This window comes from Equus asinus, chromosome 9 (genome assembly GCF_041296235.1).
Source record: "Equus asinus isolate D_3611 breed Donkey chromosome 9, EquAss-T2T_v2, whole genome shotgun sequence".
In the NCBI taxonomy this organism is placed as follows: domain Eukaryota; kingdom Metazoa; phylum Chordata; class Mammalia; order Perissodactyla; family Equidae; genus Equus; species Equus asinus.
In genome coordinates, this window is record NC_091798.1 from 59,673,774 (window position 1) to 59,691,840 (window position 18,067).

General features: G+C 39.9%; 1 protein-coding gene across 1 annotated transcript; it reads right to left on the minus strand.

Annotated features, from left to right (window-relative positions):
• Positions 1-11,660: 11,660 nt before the first annotated feature.
• ARL14EPL (ARF like GTPase 14 effector protein like) lies at positions 11,661-16,976 on the minus strand. The gene is made up of 3 exons (XM_044780118.2): positions 16,881-16,976; positions 14,988-15,127; positions 11,661-11,883 (listed from the first exon to the last, which is right to left on the minus strand). The coding sequence occupies exons 1-3, from the start codon at positions 16,974-16,976 to the stop codon at positions 11,661-11,663; spliced, it is 459 nt and encodes a 152-aa protein (XP_044636053.1).
• Between the last annotated feature and the right edge of the window lie 1,091 nt (positions 16,977-18,067).

Sequence of the window (18,067 nt, forward strand, 5' to 3'; positions counted from 1 at the left end):
TCTCAAACATAATTGCATTTCATGAGGCAACATAATTGCCTCATGAAAACAGTTTTCGTGAGTTCTTTTTGGGAAAACTGATAGTTGAAAACCAGCCTCCAAAAGATTAATGAAAATAAAGAACTCACAAATGGAGGTGCTTTGGCATGTAATGAACATTAAATTCATACGGAAGTAGGATTTAGTTAAAATGGGAATTATGTTTATGAAATTAAACACAAATATTTTAATGCTCAATAATGTGAAATCAATATATAACTAAGAAACCTCATTTAAAAATGGACAAAATAGGTGGAATAAAGTTTTAAGAGTACTCATTTCTTAATCTTTCAGGGCAGGGCATCAATAAATTATATCTTAAATGAACTACATCAGTTAAAAAATAAATTGACTAAAACTTCTTGACCTTTTTAAAATCTTTACAAGGATAACAATCTGGAGAACTATAGTCTGAATATGGCTCACAGACTGGAAATATTTTGCTCATTTTGTTTGACCTGCTCAGTGATGACATAGGCAATGTAATCAGAGATTTTTATTTTGAAAACAATACTAGCAACTCAATATCTTGCTTGCTTCATGAATCATATTGTAACTGCTCCTAAAGGCACTTGAGTTTATGACCACTGCCTTAGAGGAAGAGTTTAGGAAAACACATATCTTTGTTAAAGAAACAACTTTCTAAAATAAATCACTTTCTTCAGTTTCTTTTCCTTCTCTTATCCACTTTAACAAAATCATTTCTATATATCTATATGTAGATTGCATATAATACATATAGATTGAGATATAGATATAAATATGCGTATAGAGATTACTGGAATTTGGTTGGGTTAATGTTCACAATATTATTTCTGGCTGGTAAGATTTTCTACAATTATTTTACCTTCTACTTTGTACTTCTCTGTCTTGCTCAAATTTTCAACAAAGAGAATGTATTATTTTTACAAAGACAGTAAAGCCATTGTTCAAAATACAATGAAAACAAAGTAAATTAGTTATGTGTTCAAGTTTTTTTATATTAGGTACTAAAAGAGGCTTATATCAATAAAAATAGTTTGGGTGACCCAAATATTAACATCATTTTCATGGTAATTATAAGTACTATTAATTCATTAATCATTCCCAAAACTTACTTAAAGTTTTTTTGTGTTAAAGGAGAGAAAGGTCCAAAGTAAATTGTTAATACTACTGCATTTGAAAGGAATGCAATCATGTATCTCTTGAATATAATTACCTTTTAATTACACAGGATTTTTAGAGGTTTTCTCTTTCCTTTTTTCTTAGATTGTAAATTGCGATGGCACAGTCACTTTCCTTCAGGATCAGTCAGTATAGCATTAGTAAAGATAAAGTGTTGCTTCTAACATGGCAAATAGCCAGAGATCCTAATCTCATCATCAGAGCCACAGGTAACCACATAGGATTTGACCCTTTCCCTAGCTTCCTCATTGTTCCAACACACCAGCCCATTCTCAGTTCTGGTCTAAAGTTGAGTAGTTTCTCCTTTGTGATATAGCCTCAAACAGAAAAAGGACATTAGGTAAAAACTAATAAATCGAATAAAGTATAAATTTTAGTTAATAATCATGTATCAGTATTGGGTCATTATATATCAATGAATTGATTCATTCATCATTGTAACAAATATGCCATATTAATCTAAGATGATAATAATAGGGGAAACTGGGTGTGGGGTATATGGGAACTCTTTGTACAGTTATTGCAATTATTCTATTTTCTAAAACTGCTCTAAAAGATAAAGTATATTTTTTAAAACCATATTAACTGGGGCTGGCCTACGGCCAAGTGGTTAAGTTCACGCACCCCTCTTCAGTGGCCCAGGATTCATCAGTTTGGATCCTGAGTGTGGACCTACACTACAGCTCATCAAGCCATGCTGTGGCAGCATCCCACATAGAAGAACTAGAAGGACTTACAGCTAGGATATACAACTATATACTGGGGCTTGGTAAGAAAAAAAATGGAAGATGGGCAACAGATGTTAGCTCAGGGCCAATCTTAAAAAAAAAAAACAACCTATTAACTATTTGCAACTTCTTCAATTATAAAGGAAATACTTCTGTCAAAATGACACACATAAAACTTATAAATATCATCACCTCTGTGCTTTCTCATGGCGGCATAAATAGGTCATGGGGACTGGTGTGGATGCTGTGCTGTGCCACCTACATCCTCCCTTCAGAAAGGAGGGATGTGTTACCCCAGCTGCTGGGAAGGCTGCTGGCTGACAGCTCTGAGCTGTCAGTCCTTTCGGGAATTGCCTCACCTGAAGAGCACTACCTAGTCCAAGGTCACATCCACTTCTCAGGGCAGCCTGTCTCCAATGATTGGTTATATTTAACAACCACTCTCTGAAGAAAAAAAAAAAAAGCCCTAATCTGTAGCATTTGCCATTTTCTATAGTTTTTGCTCCTGCCATGGCCCATTTCAAGCTACCAATGTTTCCTCAATGAGTGCACATTTGGGAAGAGAGGCTTACAAGTAATTGCCTCTTCCGAGCCAGTAGGAGCCAGTGCCAGCACACCACTGTGTCTCCCTGAAGTTGGCTTGGGACAACTTTAAAGAACCATTTCAATTCCAGAGCTTCCGGTGGGTCCAGCTGAGCGCTTGGAATGACTGCCTCGCAGCCAACCCTCTCCTTCTGCCTAATCCAGCTTCTTTCCTGCCCCTTTCCATGTGTTGAACTCGAGAGTATTCCTTAACTAACTTCCTACACGTTATCCCAGCTCACATTCTGCTTCCTGGGGAACTTAATTTGCAACAGGGATTTCTTGTTGGACAAACTGATCAAGAAGATTATTATTCAATGACTGCATAAGGTACTTGAAGACAGTTATGGCGGTGATGATGATGGGAGTGGGGTGGTGATGGGAAGACAAAGCAAAGGAAAAGTTTTTATCTGATAGACTCTCGAATTTTATTTGAACAAGAGTTCTGGATACTTGTCAAGCAGGACTGAAAAAATAAAAATGATAACCAAACATTATAATGAAAAGAAATTATGTTACTATCTAGGAAACCCAGAGGACCTTTCATAACCATGCCCACTTTCCTTTCATATTCCCCGCAACATGTAAGCCATGTAATCTCACCTTCACCCAATATGCATTTATTAAGCTTCTACTTTGTGCCAAGCTCTGTATTTGGGATCTGGTATTTTAAAAACATAGTCCTTCCTCCTAAGGAATTTACAAACTAATGTGAAGCCAAAAAAAAGACAATACAGAGTAAAAAAGTCTCGTAACTGATTTGAGCACGGAGCACTGTGGATGGTCTGAGTCCACAACGATAGCTGACATTTATCAAGCTATGCTTCCTGTGTGCCCCGCATTGTTTTAAATGCTTTCCAAACATTATTTCATTCTCCCAACAATCGTATAAGGCAGGTCCACTTGAACAGATAAAGAGACTCAAGATGCGAATTTGAGTAGCTTTCCTACAGTCACATGGTTAGTGAGTGGTGAGCTAGGATTTGAACCCCAAGTGCTAACTCAACACCTAGCACTCTTAACCACTGTCCTGCTGAGAGGTGAAGAATGACTGAATATAAGAAGGAGTGTGCCAGTGGGCTGAAGACAGAAACTTCGCAATGAATGAATAACAAAAAGACAATAAAAGAGACTGGGAAGGATCAAGCGTTGACACAGTTTCAAAAAGCATAGCATAGCCAGCAGAATCAAAAGTCACCGAGAGGAGACCAACCAAACTAAAGATATAAAGGTCCTTGGGCCTTAACCCCAGTGAGGTCCTTGTGGATCTTGGCAAGAAAATTTGGGGTTGGTGGGGAGTCAGAGGAGCTGATGCCAGATCACAGAGAGTTGAGAAATGAACAAATAAGTGACAGAAACAGACACAGTGAGTGTTGAGTATTATTTCTACCTGGCTGTTCAGATAGGGGTTGAGGTCAGCAATAGATGTACAGTCAAAGAGAGATCTTTTCTACAATTGGTTTTGCTTTGGTTTTTCTAAGAAGGGAGAGACTTGAGCATGGGTAGTATGTGGATGTTGAGTTGACCTGCCTGGCTTCTCTTCCCCTTTTTTTTTTTTTGCAACAGCCCCTGAGTTTATTTAGGCTAATCCTCTGCTCTCACTCTATGCAGTCTTGGTGGGACTGCCAATCTGGGGGAGGGGGAGAGGGGGTGAGTTCTGACCTACCCTAGGACCATTCCACACCTTCCCCAGGGACTTTAAGACTTGACTGATTGACACCAGGACAAAAAATGGTTAGAGCTCACTCACCCCAAGAATGACGAGGAGTCCGGCTCCTGGTTAAAAAATCTATGTGTGATTTTGCAGGCCTGACCCAGGTAATGACTGAAGCTTTACATGGCAGGCCTCACAGGCGAAAGCCACCCTTCCCAGCCAGCTTGGGGCTTAGCCAGTACATGCAGTCTGGGGAGTTCAGTCAAGGCCTCAGGCCCCTTTGGCTCATGCTCTTTGCGTGTTTGCATCCCTGGCCCCGGTGCCTTCATTCCTTGGTCTGTCTGAGGCCTTGGGGAGAGGTCTTCTTCAGGTACCTCTGCTGAGGCCTCCTTATCGGGAGGAGAAGGAAACCTGTAGACACGTTTCCCCACTCTGACTCAGTAGCCAGTACTTTTCCACTACTAGCCCTTACTCCCCTTGTCTCCCTGATCCCAGGGTCCACAAAACTGCAGGAGCCTTTTGTTCAGAGTTCTCTTGACAGTGAGACATCACCCATGTCTGCACTGATCCATCCGACCCTCGACCGTGGGGAAAATGGAACCGGAGGAGCTGCACCTTTTCTGGTTTTAGCCTCTAGCTTATGCCATGGCAGTGAGTAAAGCCTTAACTCCTTCCTTTTTGGCTCATTGCTTTAATGGGTGACTGTGACACCTGACAACTCAGCCCCCTCTCTCCCAGCTCAGCGGAGCTCCTAACAATTGGTCCTGGAGGACACTGTCCACGATGTGGTTACCCGGCTCCATAGAGCTGCCCTGGCACCTGTTCTGCCCGAGGTGGGCTCTTCTGCATTTCCTTACATGTGGTGGGCCCTTTTTTTGGCTTAATTTAGCCAGAGCTGTTTGCAGTTGAAAAATTCTAGCTGACATAAGCATTTCCACATGCTGATCATGAAAAGCCAGCAAAGACTAAGAGTGCAAAGATATAGAAGGGAAAGAGGAAAAATAATGCTGATTAATACAATGGGGCTTCTGTGGAATGAGGGGAAATGGGATCCAGAGGTCATTCCAATTGACTGGTCTTTGACAGGTGAGAAACTTGTTTCACTGAACCTGGAGGAATAGAGGCAAGAAGAGGTGTGGATAGAGATTTTTATGAAGATCTGGGGCAGGGGAGATAATCAGAATGTCAAAGTTATCTGTGTTTATCATTTCTAAGAGGGAAGAAACACTGCTGAGAGGATGAAGAGGTGGTGAGTTAAAAAGGTTCGAGCTTTAAATAGCTGCTGTGGTGAATGGCTGAGGAGCCCATTGGACCAGGGAGGTATTGCCATGGAAATAGGTAACAGCATCATCTGCAGAACTGGGTACCACAGACAGCTTGAGAAAGATACGCAGCGGCAGTCACACACTTTATCTGAAATATTTTCTAAAATCTTTCTAAAAACTTTAATTTTTGCCAAATGTACCCTTTATTTTCAGTGATAATTTTGAAGGAAAAAAAGTACCAAAATAAAACTTTATTTACCAGTTTAAAATTCTGTCATAAATCTGGAAACATTAAATTTAAAAATTGAAATAAACTTTGAGAAAAAAACCCAAATGTGTTTCAACAGTGGGATCTTAGTTTTGTTCTCTGTGCAGAACTTAGTTTCTATGAATGGCCAGCAGAGGGAGCCAAAACCATGCAAGTTAGTTTTCTTTTCTACATAGCTTTTAAGAAAAACTGCAAAATGCAAATGAACCTCATCTTCCAAGAATATATGCAAAAACCATAGAAATCATATAATTTAGTGCTACTCTGCTGCCAAGTACTGTGTAGCAAATTTTAAAGCTAGAATGAGATTCTGAATCTTAAGTAGTTCTAAGAAGCAACACCCCTCTCTTCCTCCCTCCCTCCCTCTTTCTTTCTCCTCTCTAGACTTGTTTGTAGGAACTCTCCCACAGCTAGGCAATTTTTTTTCTATCCCAGTTGAAACAGTCTGAGTTGTGTCAACACTTTTTCAGTTCCCATCGCATACTGGTCATACTGGTTACCGGTGTGTTGAAAAGAAGGCGGGCCTCTGGCTCAGACCTCTTACATCAGGCCTTAGGTATATCTTAGGAAAGAGAGGGAACACATTTCTTGTGTAAGTTCGCTGAAAAGGAATTCGCTGCAACTAAATATAAATGTCCCTCCATTTTTGGATGATACCTGCGTTAGTGACGGTGTTTGTTGATAAGCAAGAGAATCCAACTGTGACCAACTTGAGGGGGGAAAGGAATTTATTGAAAGGATATTGGTTTCTACTACCCTGTTAACAGTCTGTAATTAAAATTTGGGGAAAATATTTTATAATTAAAAATCAAAATGAGTTTATCTTGTACAACTTTATGTTCACAAATTTGAAAATTTAGATAAAACAGATAATTCCTAGAAAAATATCTCTCCAAAATTGACATTAGAACAGAAGAAAACAGAATATAACTATTTTTACAAATGAATGTATTATTTAAAAACTTCCTATAAAACAAACAAAAAACCTCAAGCCCAGTGGCTTCGCTGGCCAGTTCCAACAAATATTTAAGGAAGAAAAACATCATCTGAAACAAGCCTTCCAGCGAAGAAGAAAGAGAAGGTTGTTCCCAACTCCTTTTGTGAGGCTGGCATTACCTCGATATCAAAGCCCAACAAGGGACTTCCACTTCCAGAAAGACAGGGTAGACATAGCTTTTTCTATTCCTCTCAGGAAGTACAGCTAAAAAGGCGGACATTATAAATAAAACAAACGTAAGATGACTCTGAAAGGTGGAGAGAGGAAGCCAGACTGCACAGGGACCTCAGACATGAGGAATGACACAGACGACACAGTGGGAAATAGTCTGGGTTTCCTTTCTACTTCATATATCCCAGGTTTTGGGGTTCTCTTTTTTTTTTCTCACCCGTTGTATCCTTAGCACCTAGTAAAGTGTCTGGCAGATAGGAGGTACTGAATGAAGGAATGCATGAGTGAATGAGGGGTCACTAAGTAGTCCATCTATTAAGCATGCAAGGCTATTGAACGCACTATTGAAAGAAAAACAATTAAATTCAGTCCCTGGGGGCTAGCCCGGTGGCGCAGCAGTTGGGTTCGCACGTTCTGCTTCAGGGTGGATCCCGGGTGCGGACTTGGCACCGTTTGCCATGCCATGCTGTGGTAGGCATCCCACATATCAAGTGGAGGAGGATGGGCACGGACGTTAGCTCAGGGCCAATCTTCCTCAGCAAAAAGAGGAGGATTTGCAGCAGATGTTAGCTCAGGGCCAATCTTCCTCAAAAAAGAAAATCAGTCCCTGATCTCATTAGCCAATTTGAAAAGAATACACAGACAACCATACAAAGTGAGGGGGGAAAATCTGCTAAAACGACAAACTATAAACACAAAATAAACTGCTTGTTAGACTTGGATAGTGATGATAAAAGAATCATTTCCCTTCCACAGAATGAAGAAAAATACTGTGGAAAAGGCATAATTTTAGGAAATTTGTGAATATGAAAAAGAATATTCCAAATCTAGGATCAAATAGAATCTGGGAAAGCAACAAAGTCTGAAAACTGCTTAGACTAGGTCAGATGTATGGACCACTATCATAAATAACCTTTTATGATACTTCTGCCAGTAGAGACACCAGGGAGAATGAGGGAAAAAGAAAAAAAGTAGAAGGGCAAGAAACAAGATGTAAGGATTTTCTTTTCATTACTTTATACAAGAATATAAACTAATCTAAGGCACTCAATGCCTAGCACATACTAAGTGCCAGTAAATACCAGACAATCAAGAAATCCACATGTCAAATGGCACCTGCTTGCCAGGCCACACTGCTGTACAACTCTGGGGGGCATCATTGGCAGTGTAGTCTATGTGACAGGCACCCCCTGGACGTGTGCAGCAAGTAGTCTGCCTGCCAAACACTGCAGCCCTGCTCAAATAAACATTTACGTTTCCAAAGCATTGTAGAACCACAATCTATGATATCCACAGAAATGTACAAGTCAGCATTGTTCACTTTCCAGAAAGGCAAATAAATACATGAAGGAGAGGTTAAATGATTTTTCTGTGAGCTGCATCCCAAGGTTTATACTCGCAATGGATCCAGGATACTGTATTGGCCGGGGCTGGGGAGCGGGGCGCAGAAGGGTTCAGAAACTGTGGATATTCTTTAACTCTTACAAATAGACTCAGAGAAAGTTACTCCACGAACTGATACCAGTTGTAAATCCTTGCGTAAATGGGTACAGGGTAACTTGTGTAATCCTTCAGTATGTAACAGTTTATATTTAAACGACCTTCTGTGAAATAGCTTTCCTTAAAATCTCCTACATATTCATGAAGATGTGTCGTCAGCATTGAAAGACAGCCAAACAGAAAGAGAAATATTCTATTACACTGATAAGACAATTTCCTTAGTTAATGTAACCAGATAGTATAGATATATTCCTTGTTAATGTGAATTTAGCTCAAATAACTAAAGAGCTTTGTTCACTTCGTGATAAAGTTAGACACTTGCAAAATAAGTTTCTGACAATTCACATAAATTTATTTTTGCGATAATCATTTAGGGCAGGAGGTTTTAAAAACTCATTGAACTGGCATTAGATCAAGATGAATAACCTAATTTCTAAAAAAGCACTTCATCAAATGTTTTACTAGGTTTCCATAAAAGCAGTATGAAGTGTCTGCTTAGTAATTATGCAGTTTTTAATTTTATTTTTGCTTTACTTGAAATACCAACATAATTGCCAACACTCTTTTTAAACCAGATCATTTTAAACCAGATTATCTCATCGAATATTTAAGACAATGACAAGAGCCAAAGGGAAAGATATTTTGTGTTAATTTGCCTAAAATTATTTTTCAATATGAAAATCGGACAACTAGAGATAAGGCAGAATTTCTCAAACTTACCCGATCGTGGAACGTCCCTGAGGTGCTTGTTTGAAGGGCAGACTCCCAGGCCTCTTCCCTAGAGGTTCTGATCCCTGAGGTTTGGGATGGGGCTCAGGAATGAGTATTACTAAAAGCACCTGGATGAGTTTTACCATCAGGTAAATTAGGGAAATACTTGGTGTCATGCAAAGAACACTGACCCAGTCTTAAGGCTCAAAGCACCAAGGTTGCCAGCTTGTCTGTATGTCCTTAACCAAGTTACTTCATCTCATTGGGTCTAAATTTCCTCAGTTATAAAAATAATGAAACAACCAAAAGACTGGTTTATGTCCATGAACCCCATGAAGACAGAAACCAGCTGGGTGTCGCTCACAGCTCCATCCCCCAGATCAACAGAGCGGAGAATAACAGAGCAGGTTCTTGGTTAATATTTGTTGACTAATCTGTTAGACAACCTATAAGATTCCTTTTCAACTTTAAAATTATGGTCCTAAAATAAATAAAATTATTCATTTGGTCAGCCATTTACAAAATAACAATTATTCTCAAAACAAAACAAAATATAGACCCAAAAAGGCCTCTCCTCCTTTTTTTTTTTAAAGATTTTTTATTTTTCCTTTTTCTCCCCAAAGCCCCCCGGTACATAGTTGTATATTCTTCGTTGTGGGTCCTTCTAGTTGTGGCATGTGGGATGCTGCCCCAGCGTGGTTTGACGAGCAGTGCCATGTCCGCGCCCAAGATTCGAACCAACGAAACACTGGGCCGCCTGCAGCAGAGCGCACGAACTTAACCACTCGGCCACGGGGCCAGCCCCAAGGCCTCTCCTCCTTTTGACTGGTTTCAGGCTGCAGGTTCCGGTAAGAATCTCAAAGGATCTGACTGGGGCGATTTGCTTTCATAACCTCCTCACGGGGCGGTAAGGGTTAAATGGAATGAATTGGAACCACTGGGTACATGTTTGGCTCACCATAGATGCTCAGTAAAAGTGAGTTGAATCGGGAAAACCCAGTAAATTCTAGAAAAACAGAATAAGTTCTCCTGCTCCCCATACAGGAGTACTGTAGTCACAGCATGACTTTTAGGATTTTTGTTTCTCTAGTCCCAAAACATACTGTCAAGTAACAAGTCTCGAGTTATTAGGAACCTTCCCTGGCCCATATGGATTGTGCAGAAATAAGTGCTTTTGAAACTGATTATGAAGAAAAACTAAACCCTGAAAACTCTATTTATAACATTTCAAGTTTACTTTAAAATGAAATGCCCTTAATTTTTAAAAAATTTACAAATTACTCCATTTAAACACTTGCATATATTGTCTATCTAATATAACTTAAAGAAGTGGTTCTGAAAGTATGGGCCCCACACTAGGAGCATCAACATCACCCAGGAAATGCAAATTATTGAGCCCTGCCCCAAACCTAATGAATCAGAAACTCAGGGTGTGGGAGAGCAAAATCTATGTTGCAACAAGTCTTCCAGGTGATTCTGATGCAAAGGGGAGTATAAGAACCACTGACTTAGGGTAAACAAGACTCTGTCATAGAAACAAATTCAAAGAAGGCTGAGTTCAAGTTTCTGTAAACCTCCTACAATGTATCACAATTGAAAAAACACATCAGGTATCTAGCCAACTGCATATCGATACACTCAATTAGCAAACATACACCAGCATGCTTTTATAGAATAACTTAAATTTCCTCCTTTTGAAAAAAATTCTGAAATACTGATCCTGAAATGAAAAAAAAAAAATTAAACACTGGCTTTTAGGAAACTCAAGTTCTAATAAATCAATTTTAAAAGCAAAATACAAGTTTTAACAAAAATACTGCCAAATATTACCAAATTTAATTTTAATGCTATTAAAATGTTAACCATAAAAAATAAGACTACAGATATACAGTTCAAAGCTACAAGGTTTTGGTTTTTTAAAATCCAAATAGCAATTCTGATTTAGAACTGATGATGTGTACCGAATTCTGAAAATCGTTCTTTTTCAAATGTGTTTTAATTCTTTTTTTTTAAAGGTATGGGGGGGTGTTGGGGGGAGCCGTGAGGAAGATTGGCCCTGAGCTAACATCTGTTGCCAATCTTCCTCTTTTTTTTTTCCTCCCCAAAGCCCCAGTACATAGTGGTATATCCTAGTTGTGGGTCATTCCAGTTCTTCTACGTGGAACGCCACCTCAGCATGGCTTGATGAGCCACCGGAGTGTGAGTTGGCGCCCAGGATCTGAGCTGACAAACCGAAGGCCACCAAAGCATAGCATGGGAACTTAACCACTTGGGCGGCCCCTGAAAATCTTAAAACTACCAGAAAAAAGAGATTTTTAATTTGAGAGCAGAGGAGAGATGGAGGTGTTGATGCTGATATCTCTCGCTGTCACTCTCTTTGGTTACAAGTGAAGGAATTTGAGAAGACACCGTAAGAAGTTTAGAGAATGACTGCCATTCTCCACTGTCCTACAGCTTCAGAGAACATGAGTCTTAAGCATGTTATTCCAACATTTTCCCCAACCCCTAAAACTCATCCAAGAGAAAGAGGTTGGCTTAAATATAAGGAAGAAGATACAAATCAGTCCACAAGTAAAAGCTCCTAGTCAGGAACATCAAATGGCAGCGTGCTGATGACCTCCCCAGACTCGGTGACGATGGCGTCGTAGACCCACCGCCGGTTGCAGCGGCACTCGGGCCCGCACTTGTTGGAGTTGCACTTGGGGCAGGGGTAGAAGCAGCCCAGGCAGTTCTTCTCCAGGCAGTCACACAGGTCAGCATCGTTGCACATGAGCCTGCCGCTTTTGTCGTACTTCTTCATAACTCTGCAAAGAAAAAGAATGACACGACATGACAGTGCGATTTTCCTCGACATCGAGAATAAATAATTACGAAGCAAACTTCATAAATATGATCCCTTTACTCTGAGGAAACCACCCTAAAGATTACCCAGCAACCCTTCAGAATATTCTGACAGCAATGTCCTGGAAAATTCAGTCAATATGCCACCAACTTCCGATGTAGCCAGGCTTGTTATCAAGAGTAACACTTCATTTTTCTAGCATGCTTGGGAGTGCAATAATCCACCTAAGCAAATTATGAGGAATAACTAATGAAAAGCTATTAAAAGTTTCCTCCTAAGAATGCCTCAAATTTTTCTTTAAAATATAACTGTTCTTGATGGAATTTTCCCTAAGTTACACTTTTTTTCTTTCTTAAGAAATAGCACTATAGTGAATGCAATTACATTTTTTAATGACTCAAAATAAAAATTAGAACTGTCAGTTACTACATCAGCATCATCAACAAACAAACAAAACACAAAACAACCTCTTTTGCTAACAGTCTCCAGGTGCCCTTGTTTCTGTTCTTTTCTGTTTTCTTACCCAGAGTGGAGGGAGGAAGCAGGCGATCAAAATGGTAGGGTTCGCTGTAAGCTCTGAGTGAAGGCAAGTTCTGTGCCAGAGGAGAGCACCAGAGTCTACAGCAGGCTTTCGGTTCCCACACTGTCAGCCTCTACAACATGTCCAGAAGGCAAGAGGCTTTCACGAGAATTCCACCACCCTCTCAAGGCCAAACCATTCTGAAATAAATCCTTCAAAATTGAGCTGCTTGAAAGCCTTAGAGTGACAAAAGTACCTCTGTACAGCTTGTATCTATTATTACCAGCTGAAGTCAAAAAAGGCTAGCCCTAAGCTAGTGGTGGAACTATGAACTTCTGCACCTTTGATCCCCAAGCACGCATAAGGCCTCCTTTCTTCCTGCTCAGTTAAGTAATGCAGTCCCTAGGGGGCCGCCCGTGGCCGAATGGTTAAGCTCGTGCGCTGGGCTTCATCGCCCAGAGTTTCTCTGGTTCAGATCCTGGGCGCAGACATGGCACCGCTCATCAAGCCATGCTGAGGCTGCATCCCACATGCCACAACTAGAAGGACCCACAGCTAGAATATACAACTATGTACTGGGCGGCTTCGGGGAGAAGAAGAAAAAAAAGGCTAGCAACAGATGTTAGCTCAGGTGCCAATCTTTGAAAAAAAGAATGTTTAAAAAAAAAAGTAATGCAGTCCATCCACTTTCCTCTCCTAATAAAGCAGAGAAGGTTGAGAACCATTATGTATACTTGCCTGATTATCAACTTCAGCGAGAATGCTTCCAATGAGGATTTACATTTGAAGCATTTCATCTGTGGAATGAGAGCTCCCACGCCCACTAGGCAATACAGGTGTCAGCAGACAAGGAGATTTAAAATCTATTACAGGAATGATAGGAGTACGTAGTGGTGAAGCCAACAGAGAACACAGGTCAGATTCTGTCCTTCTCCCTTGCCTTCACTCAGACATCAAGACCCAGATTTTATAGTTTCCTGCCCATCTGAGGCTATCTTTTGTAAAATTCTGAACTATCATACATACGAAAGTGTACAGAGCACGCATGCACAGAAAAAGAAGAAGAAAAGAAATGTCCATGTGCCCACGGTCCAGCTTAATAAAAGAGTGTTGCACCTTTGAGGTCCTCTTCGTGCCCCACCCATTGCATCCCTTTACCCCACCCTCCGAGAGGGACCTCACCTTGATAATATGAAAATCATCTCCTTGTTTTACTTATGCCACGTCTATGTATCTCCAATCATATTTCATTTTTCCCTTCCGTAATTTGCTTTTTTATTCTACCTCATGATTTGAGATTCACCCATGATGCTACATGTAGCTGTATTCAAATATTTTCACTTCGCTATGTACTCCACTGTATGAATATACAAGTTACTTAGCTTTTCCAATATGGATGGGCATTTCGATTATTACTACTTTATTTTTTTGCTATTGCAGTGATGCTATGAAATTCTTGAACATGTCTCTTGTTGTACATGTATAAGAGTTTTTCTAGGACATATACCCAGGAGCAAAGATGTAAGGGGTGTAGCTAATGCCAAGCTGTTTTTAAATAGTGGTTGTACCACTTTGCACTCAATTTGTGTCCTGTAGCTTCATCAATATTGATGTCATCAGACTAAACTCTTGGCCTATCTGGGGAGTGGGGCACTTCCCCATACTGTACTGATTAGGCTTAGTATCCTGAACATTTGTTAACCTTTTCTTCTATGAAATGTCTGTTCATCTCATAGAGACAGTTTGGTTCATTTTCCTTTTAGGATGTTTACCTTTTTTCTTATTGACTTGTAGGATTCTCTATATATTTTGGATAGTGATTTTTTTAAATTGTAAATAACTTCTCCCACATTGTGATTTGTGTCTCATTATTTTTAGGGTGCCTTATAATGAGCATAAATTCTTAATTTTAATGTAGTTGAATTTATCAAACTTTTCCTTTATGGTTGCTGAGTTTATACTTCTGGTGCACGAGCAATCATTGTACTCACAAACTTCTGTGCCCGCTTGATACCTGAATGCATTCCCATGGTTATATTATTTCTCCTTCAAATGATACACTTTCTTACTTTTAATCATCTTTCCTACTAAAGCTATTACTCTAGGCCAAAGGATTTTGAAGACTTTTTTTTAAATTGATTCCTACTTTGGAATTATAGTCCATTTCTTGAAGTTGCTAACTTCTAGACACTTGCTAACTTCCTGTTCAGTTAAACAATGCTGTTCCATCCTCTTCCCTCTCCTAAGAAAGCAGAGAAGGTTGAGGACGATTATGTCTGCTTGCCTGATTATCACACTTTCGTGAGAAGACCTTCCAGTGAGGATTTACACTTGAAGCATTTCATCTGTGGAATGAGCGCTCCCACACCCACCAGGAAATTCAGGTGTCAGCAGACAAGGAGATTTAAAATCTATTATGGGGTGATATTATCCTTTAGAAAAGTTATTTTAAAATCATAAAAAGAGGCAACCTTTAATTACTTTGTCAAGGAAAACTCACGCATTTTATAATCCCACAGATCAAATATAATAAATCACGATCTTACTTGTGTTTTACAGAAAAATATTCATTCATCTTTGACATCCGTGCTTTCTTTTTCTGCTGCCTTGTTTCGGGATTAAAGTCTGCTACCTGTGGTCCAGGGTTTTGAAACGCCAAGCATTTTAACTGCCGTTCTATCTGTTGCTATGAAACAAATAAAATCTATTAGTATAAGAACTAAATTTTACATTGTATCAAAAGGAACTTTCTATAACTTTTACCATAATGGCATGAAAGGATAGATGTTTTATCTAGAGAAATAAACAGTTTAATCTGATTAAGTTTCAAAAGATGATGTAAATTATGTCATTCTTTCTGAATAAATACATAGTATAAAACTCATATAGTAAAAATGTGAGAACCAACCAATCAGGAACAGAATTCCTTTTATATCTGCAAAACACCAGTCACCTTCTCAAATCTATTGGGGATGGAAGTCAGAATTAGCATTATTATGGCAGAGTAGAACAGGGAGGAAAGGCTATTCCACAGTTGTTAGCTGAAGAAGCCCAGGTAAAGTATCTCAAACCACAGTGAGAACCCAAAAGCATTCCAGCCCTCCCTTTCAGTGCTCTGGGGCGGGTTTCAGAACTACTCACTACCCTGGGAGTGTGGACTCCATCAGGGCTCCGATGCAGGACACAGCCACATGAAGGATCCACTCTCAGTCAAAGCCACATTTGAAGAAGAAAATCTTGCTAGAATGACTTTCTGGAGTGTTAGTGGAAATTTTCAAAGGTCTCTGGGGATATTTACAATTTGAAATTAAATGAGGCCTCCTTGGAAAGAGAAGTAACAAAGATGCTCCAATCAATCCTGGTAACTTATTTTGAACACGAGGCACATGTCATGAGGGAAAGGAATGCTCTTTTGAAGGATTTTAGAAGAAAATAATCTAAGTGTCCCCAAAACATACAGGGTAACATATACATGAAAATACTACACCTGGAAACAAGGGAAACTTTTAATGTACGAATTTTAATGTAAAAAATTAGTAACAGAATCTCAGACTTTTCTATAGTCTATTTAGTTTAATAATAATTGGTCTAAAATAACGTAAATATGTTTCTTTAAAATTTCATTCTGATGTGTGTGTATGGGTTTGTTTTACGAACTTAACCTTACGAAACAATTCTGTTTAGGTATAGCTGTGAAATAAGTACAACTTACTACCATCCATTACTGTAGATTACTATTACTATTTGAACTTGTATTCAAATCTTGGCTCTGCCATTCGTTAATGATGTGCCTCGAGCAAATTCTTACTTCTCTAAACCTCAGTTTCTCCTTTTGTGAAAGAGGTTAACAATAATATCTTGTGATAAGGATTAAGTAAATTAATATATAGTTGTGCATTGCTTAACAATGGGGATACATTCTGAGAAACGTGTCATCAGGAGATTCGTCATTGTGTGGACATTGTAGAGTGTACTCACTGCGAACCTAGATGGTAGAGCCTACTACACAGCTAGGCTATATGGTTCTAATCTTACGGGACCACTGTTGTATATGTGGTCCATCGTTGACTGAAACGTCAATATGTGGTGCATGACTATATACAAAATTTTAGAACCATGACTAACACGTAATAGGAAAAAAACCAAGGGTTTGTTAAAGAAAAACACTTGACTATATTCTCTACAAATATTCTTCCTAAAGGGCAGGTTTTTACTGCACAGTACACTGGGCTGAAAATCAGGGGACTAAGAGGAGACAGGTGAGGGGAGACCAGCCTAGCGGTGAGCAGCATTAAGAGGAGGGGGAGCAGGGGGGAGCAGAGACCCTCCCTTGGAGTCCTGACTGAGCCCACCTTCCCACCCAAGACCAGGGCATATCAGAGATCCCCAAGCTGGGAACTCCGCGAACACCATGGAATCATAATATCCATATGCCATACCAGTTGCTTCTGTCCGATTTGACAGTTTTTCTCAGGAGAACTTCGACCTGTGTGTCCCTCTGGAGTAGAACTGTTTTTTTCTGATTGTTCACTCATTTCTGAGCACTAAAGAAAGCAATTGGAAAAAAGTAAAACACATTAACATCATACATCCCCAGTAAACTTATCCCGTGTCTTGCTTGCTCTCTCCCTACATCTTACTTTCCTTCAAAGCCAGACTTCCTGACTCCTGGCTTCTTTTTTACCATTCCCTCTTACATCCTGCATCTGACTTGCCCAGTCCACTTTGCTGATGCTCTTCTCTGCTGCGTGTTCCAAGAGCAAATCAATTGTACCTTTCACAGCTCTTAGCATCAGAGACCTCTCTGGAACAGGCAACCCTGGGGCCATCCGCTCCTGCTTAGAGGACTGTGAATTGTTAGACCTCCATTCTTCCCCTTTTACATTTACTCCTTTGGAAAAAGAAAGACATTAATGTCATACATCTCCAGTAACTTTGTGGAAATCTTATCCATTTCCACGGTTTCCATTGTCCGCTCTTCAGAGATCATTCCGCAGGCTGTCTCTAAAAGCTCTGACCTCCTCACTCGAGTTTTCTCAAAAATTTCAAATACAGCTTGAGCTAAATGAAAGTCCTCAGTTTTCCATAAAACTCAGCTGCTAAAATGCCTGTAATTTACTTTGAAATACTTCAGTATGTATACGGGGTGTCACTATGTGTGTGTGTGTGACTCAGGTGAAGCTAACACAGGGTGTGAACCACTCACGAACAGTGCACGCTGCTGTGCAGTTTCTGTCAGAAAGAGCCACGCTCCAGCGGAGGCTTCGACAGCCCTGCTGCTTTCGCTCTCTCCCGTCAACTACCAGAGCTGACGGTCAGGTGCTGTTTCTACCAAAGGAACCTAAGAGTTACGGTTTACCAAGTGGGCCTGGGTCATTTGGCACCAGCACTCTGCCTGCCAACTGGAAATTCCATTTCTGTCATTGCACCTCATTTTCCCATGTCTAGGGTCACTAGACACTGATTGCTCACTTTTCTGTAGCCCCCTCACCAACTCCCAACATGAGGTTAGGAGTCATGTTGATTTTTCTTTCCTAATATTCCTAACATTGATTCTTCCTTTCCATTCTCTATCAGGAAGAATCTACCCTCAAGAGAGTAGTAGCAGCAGTGGTAGTACCTTATC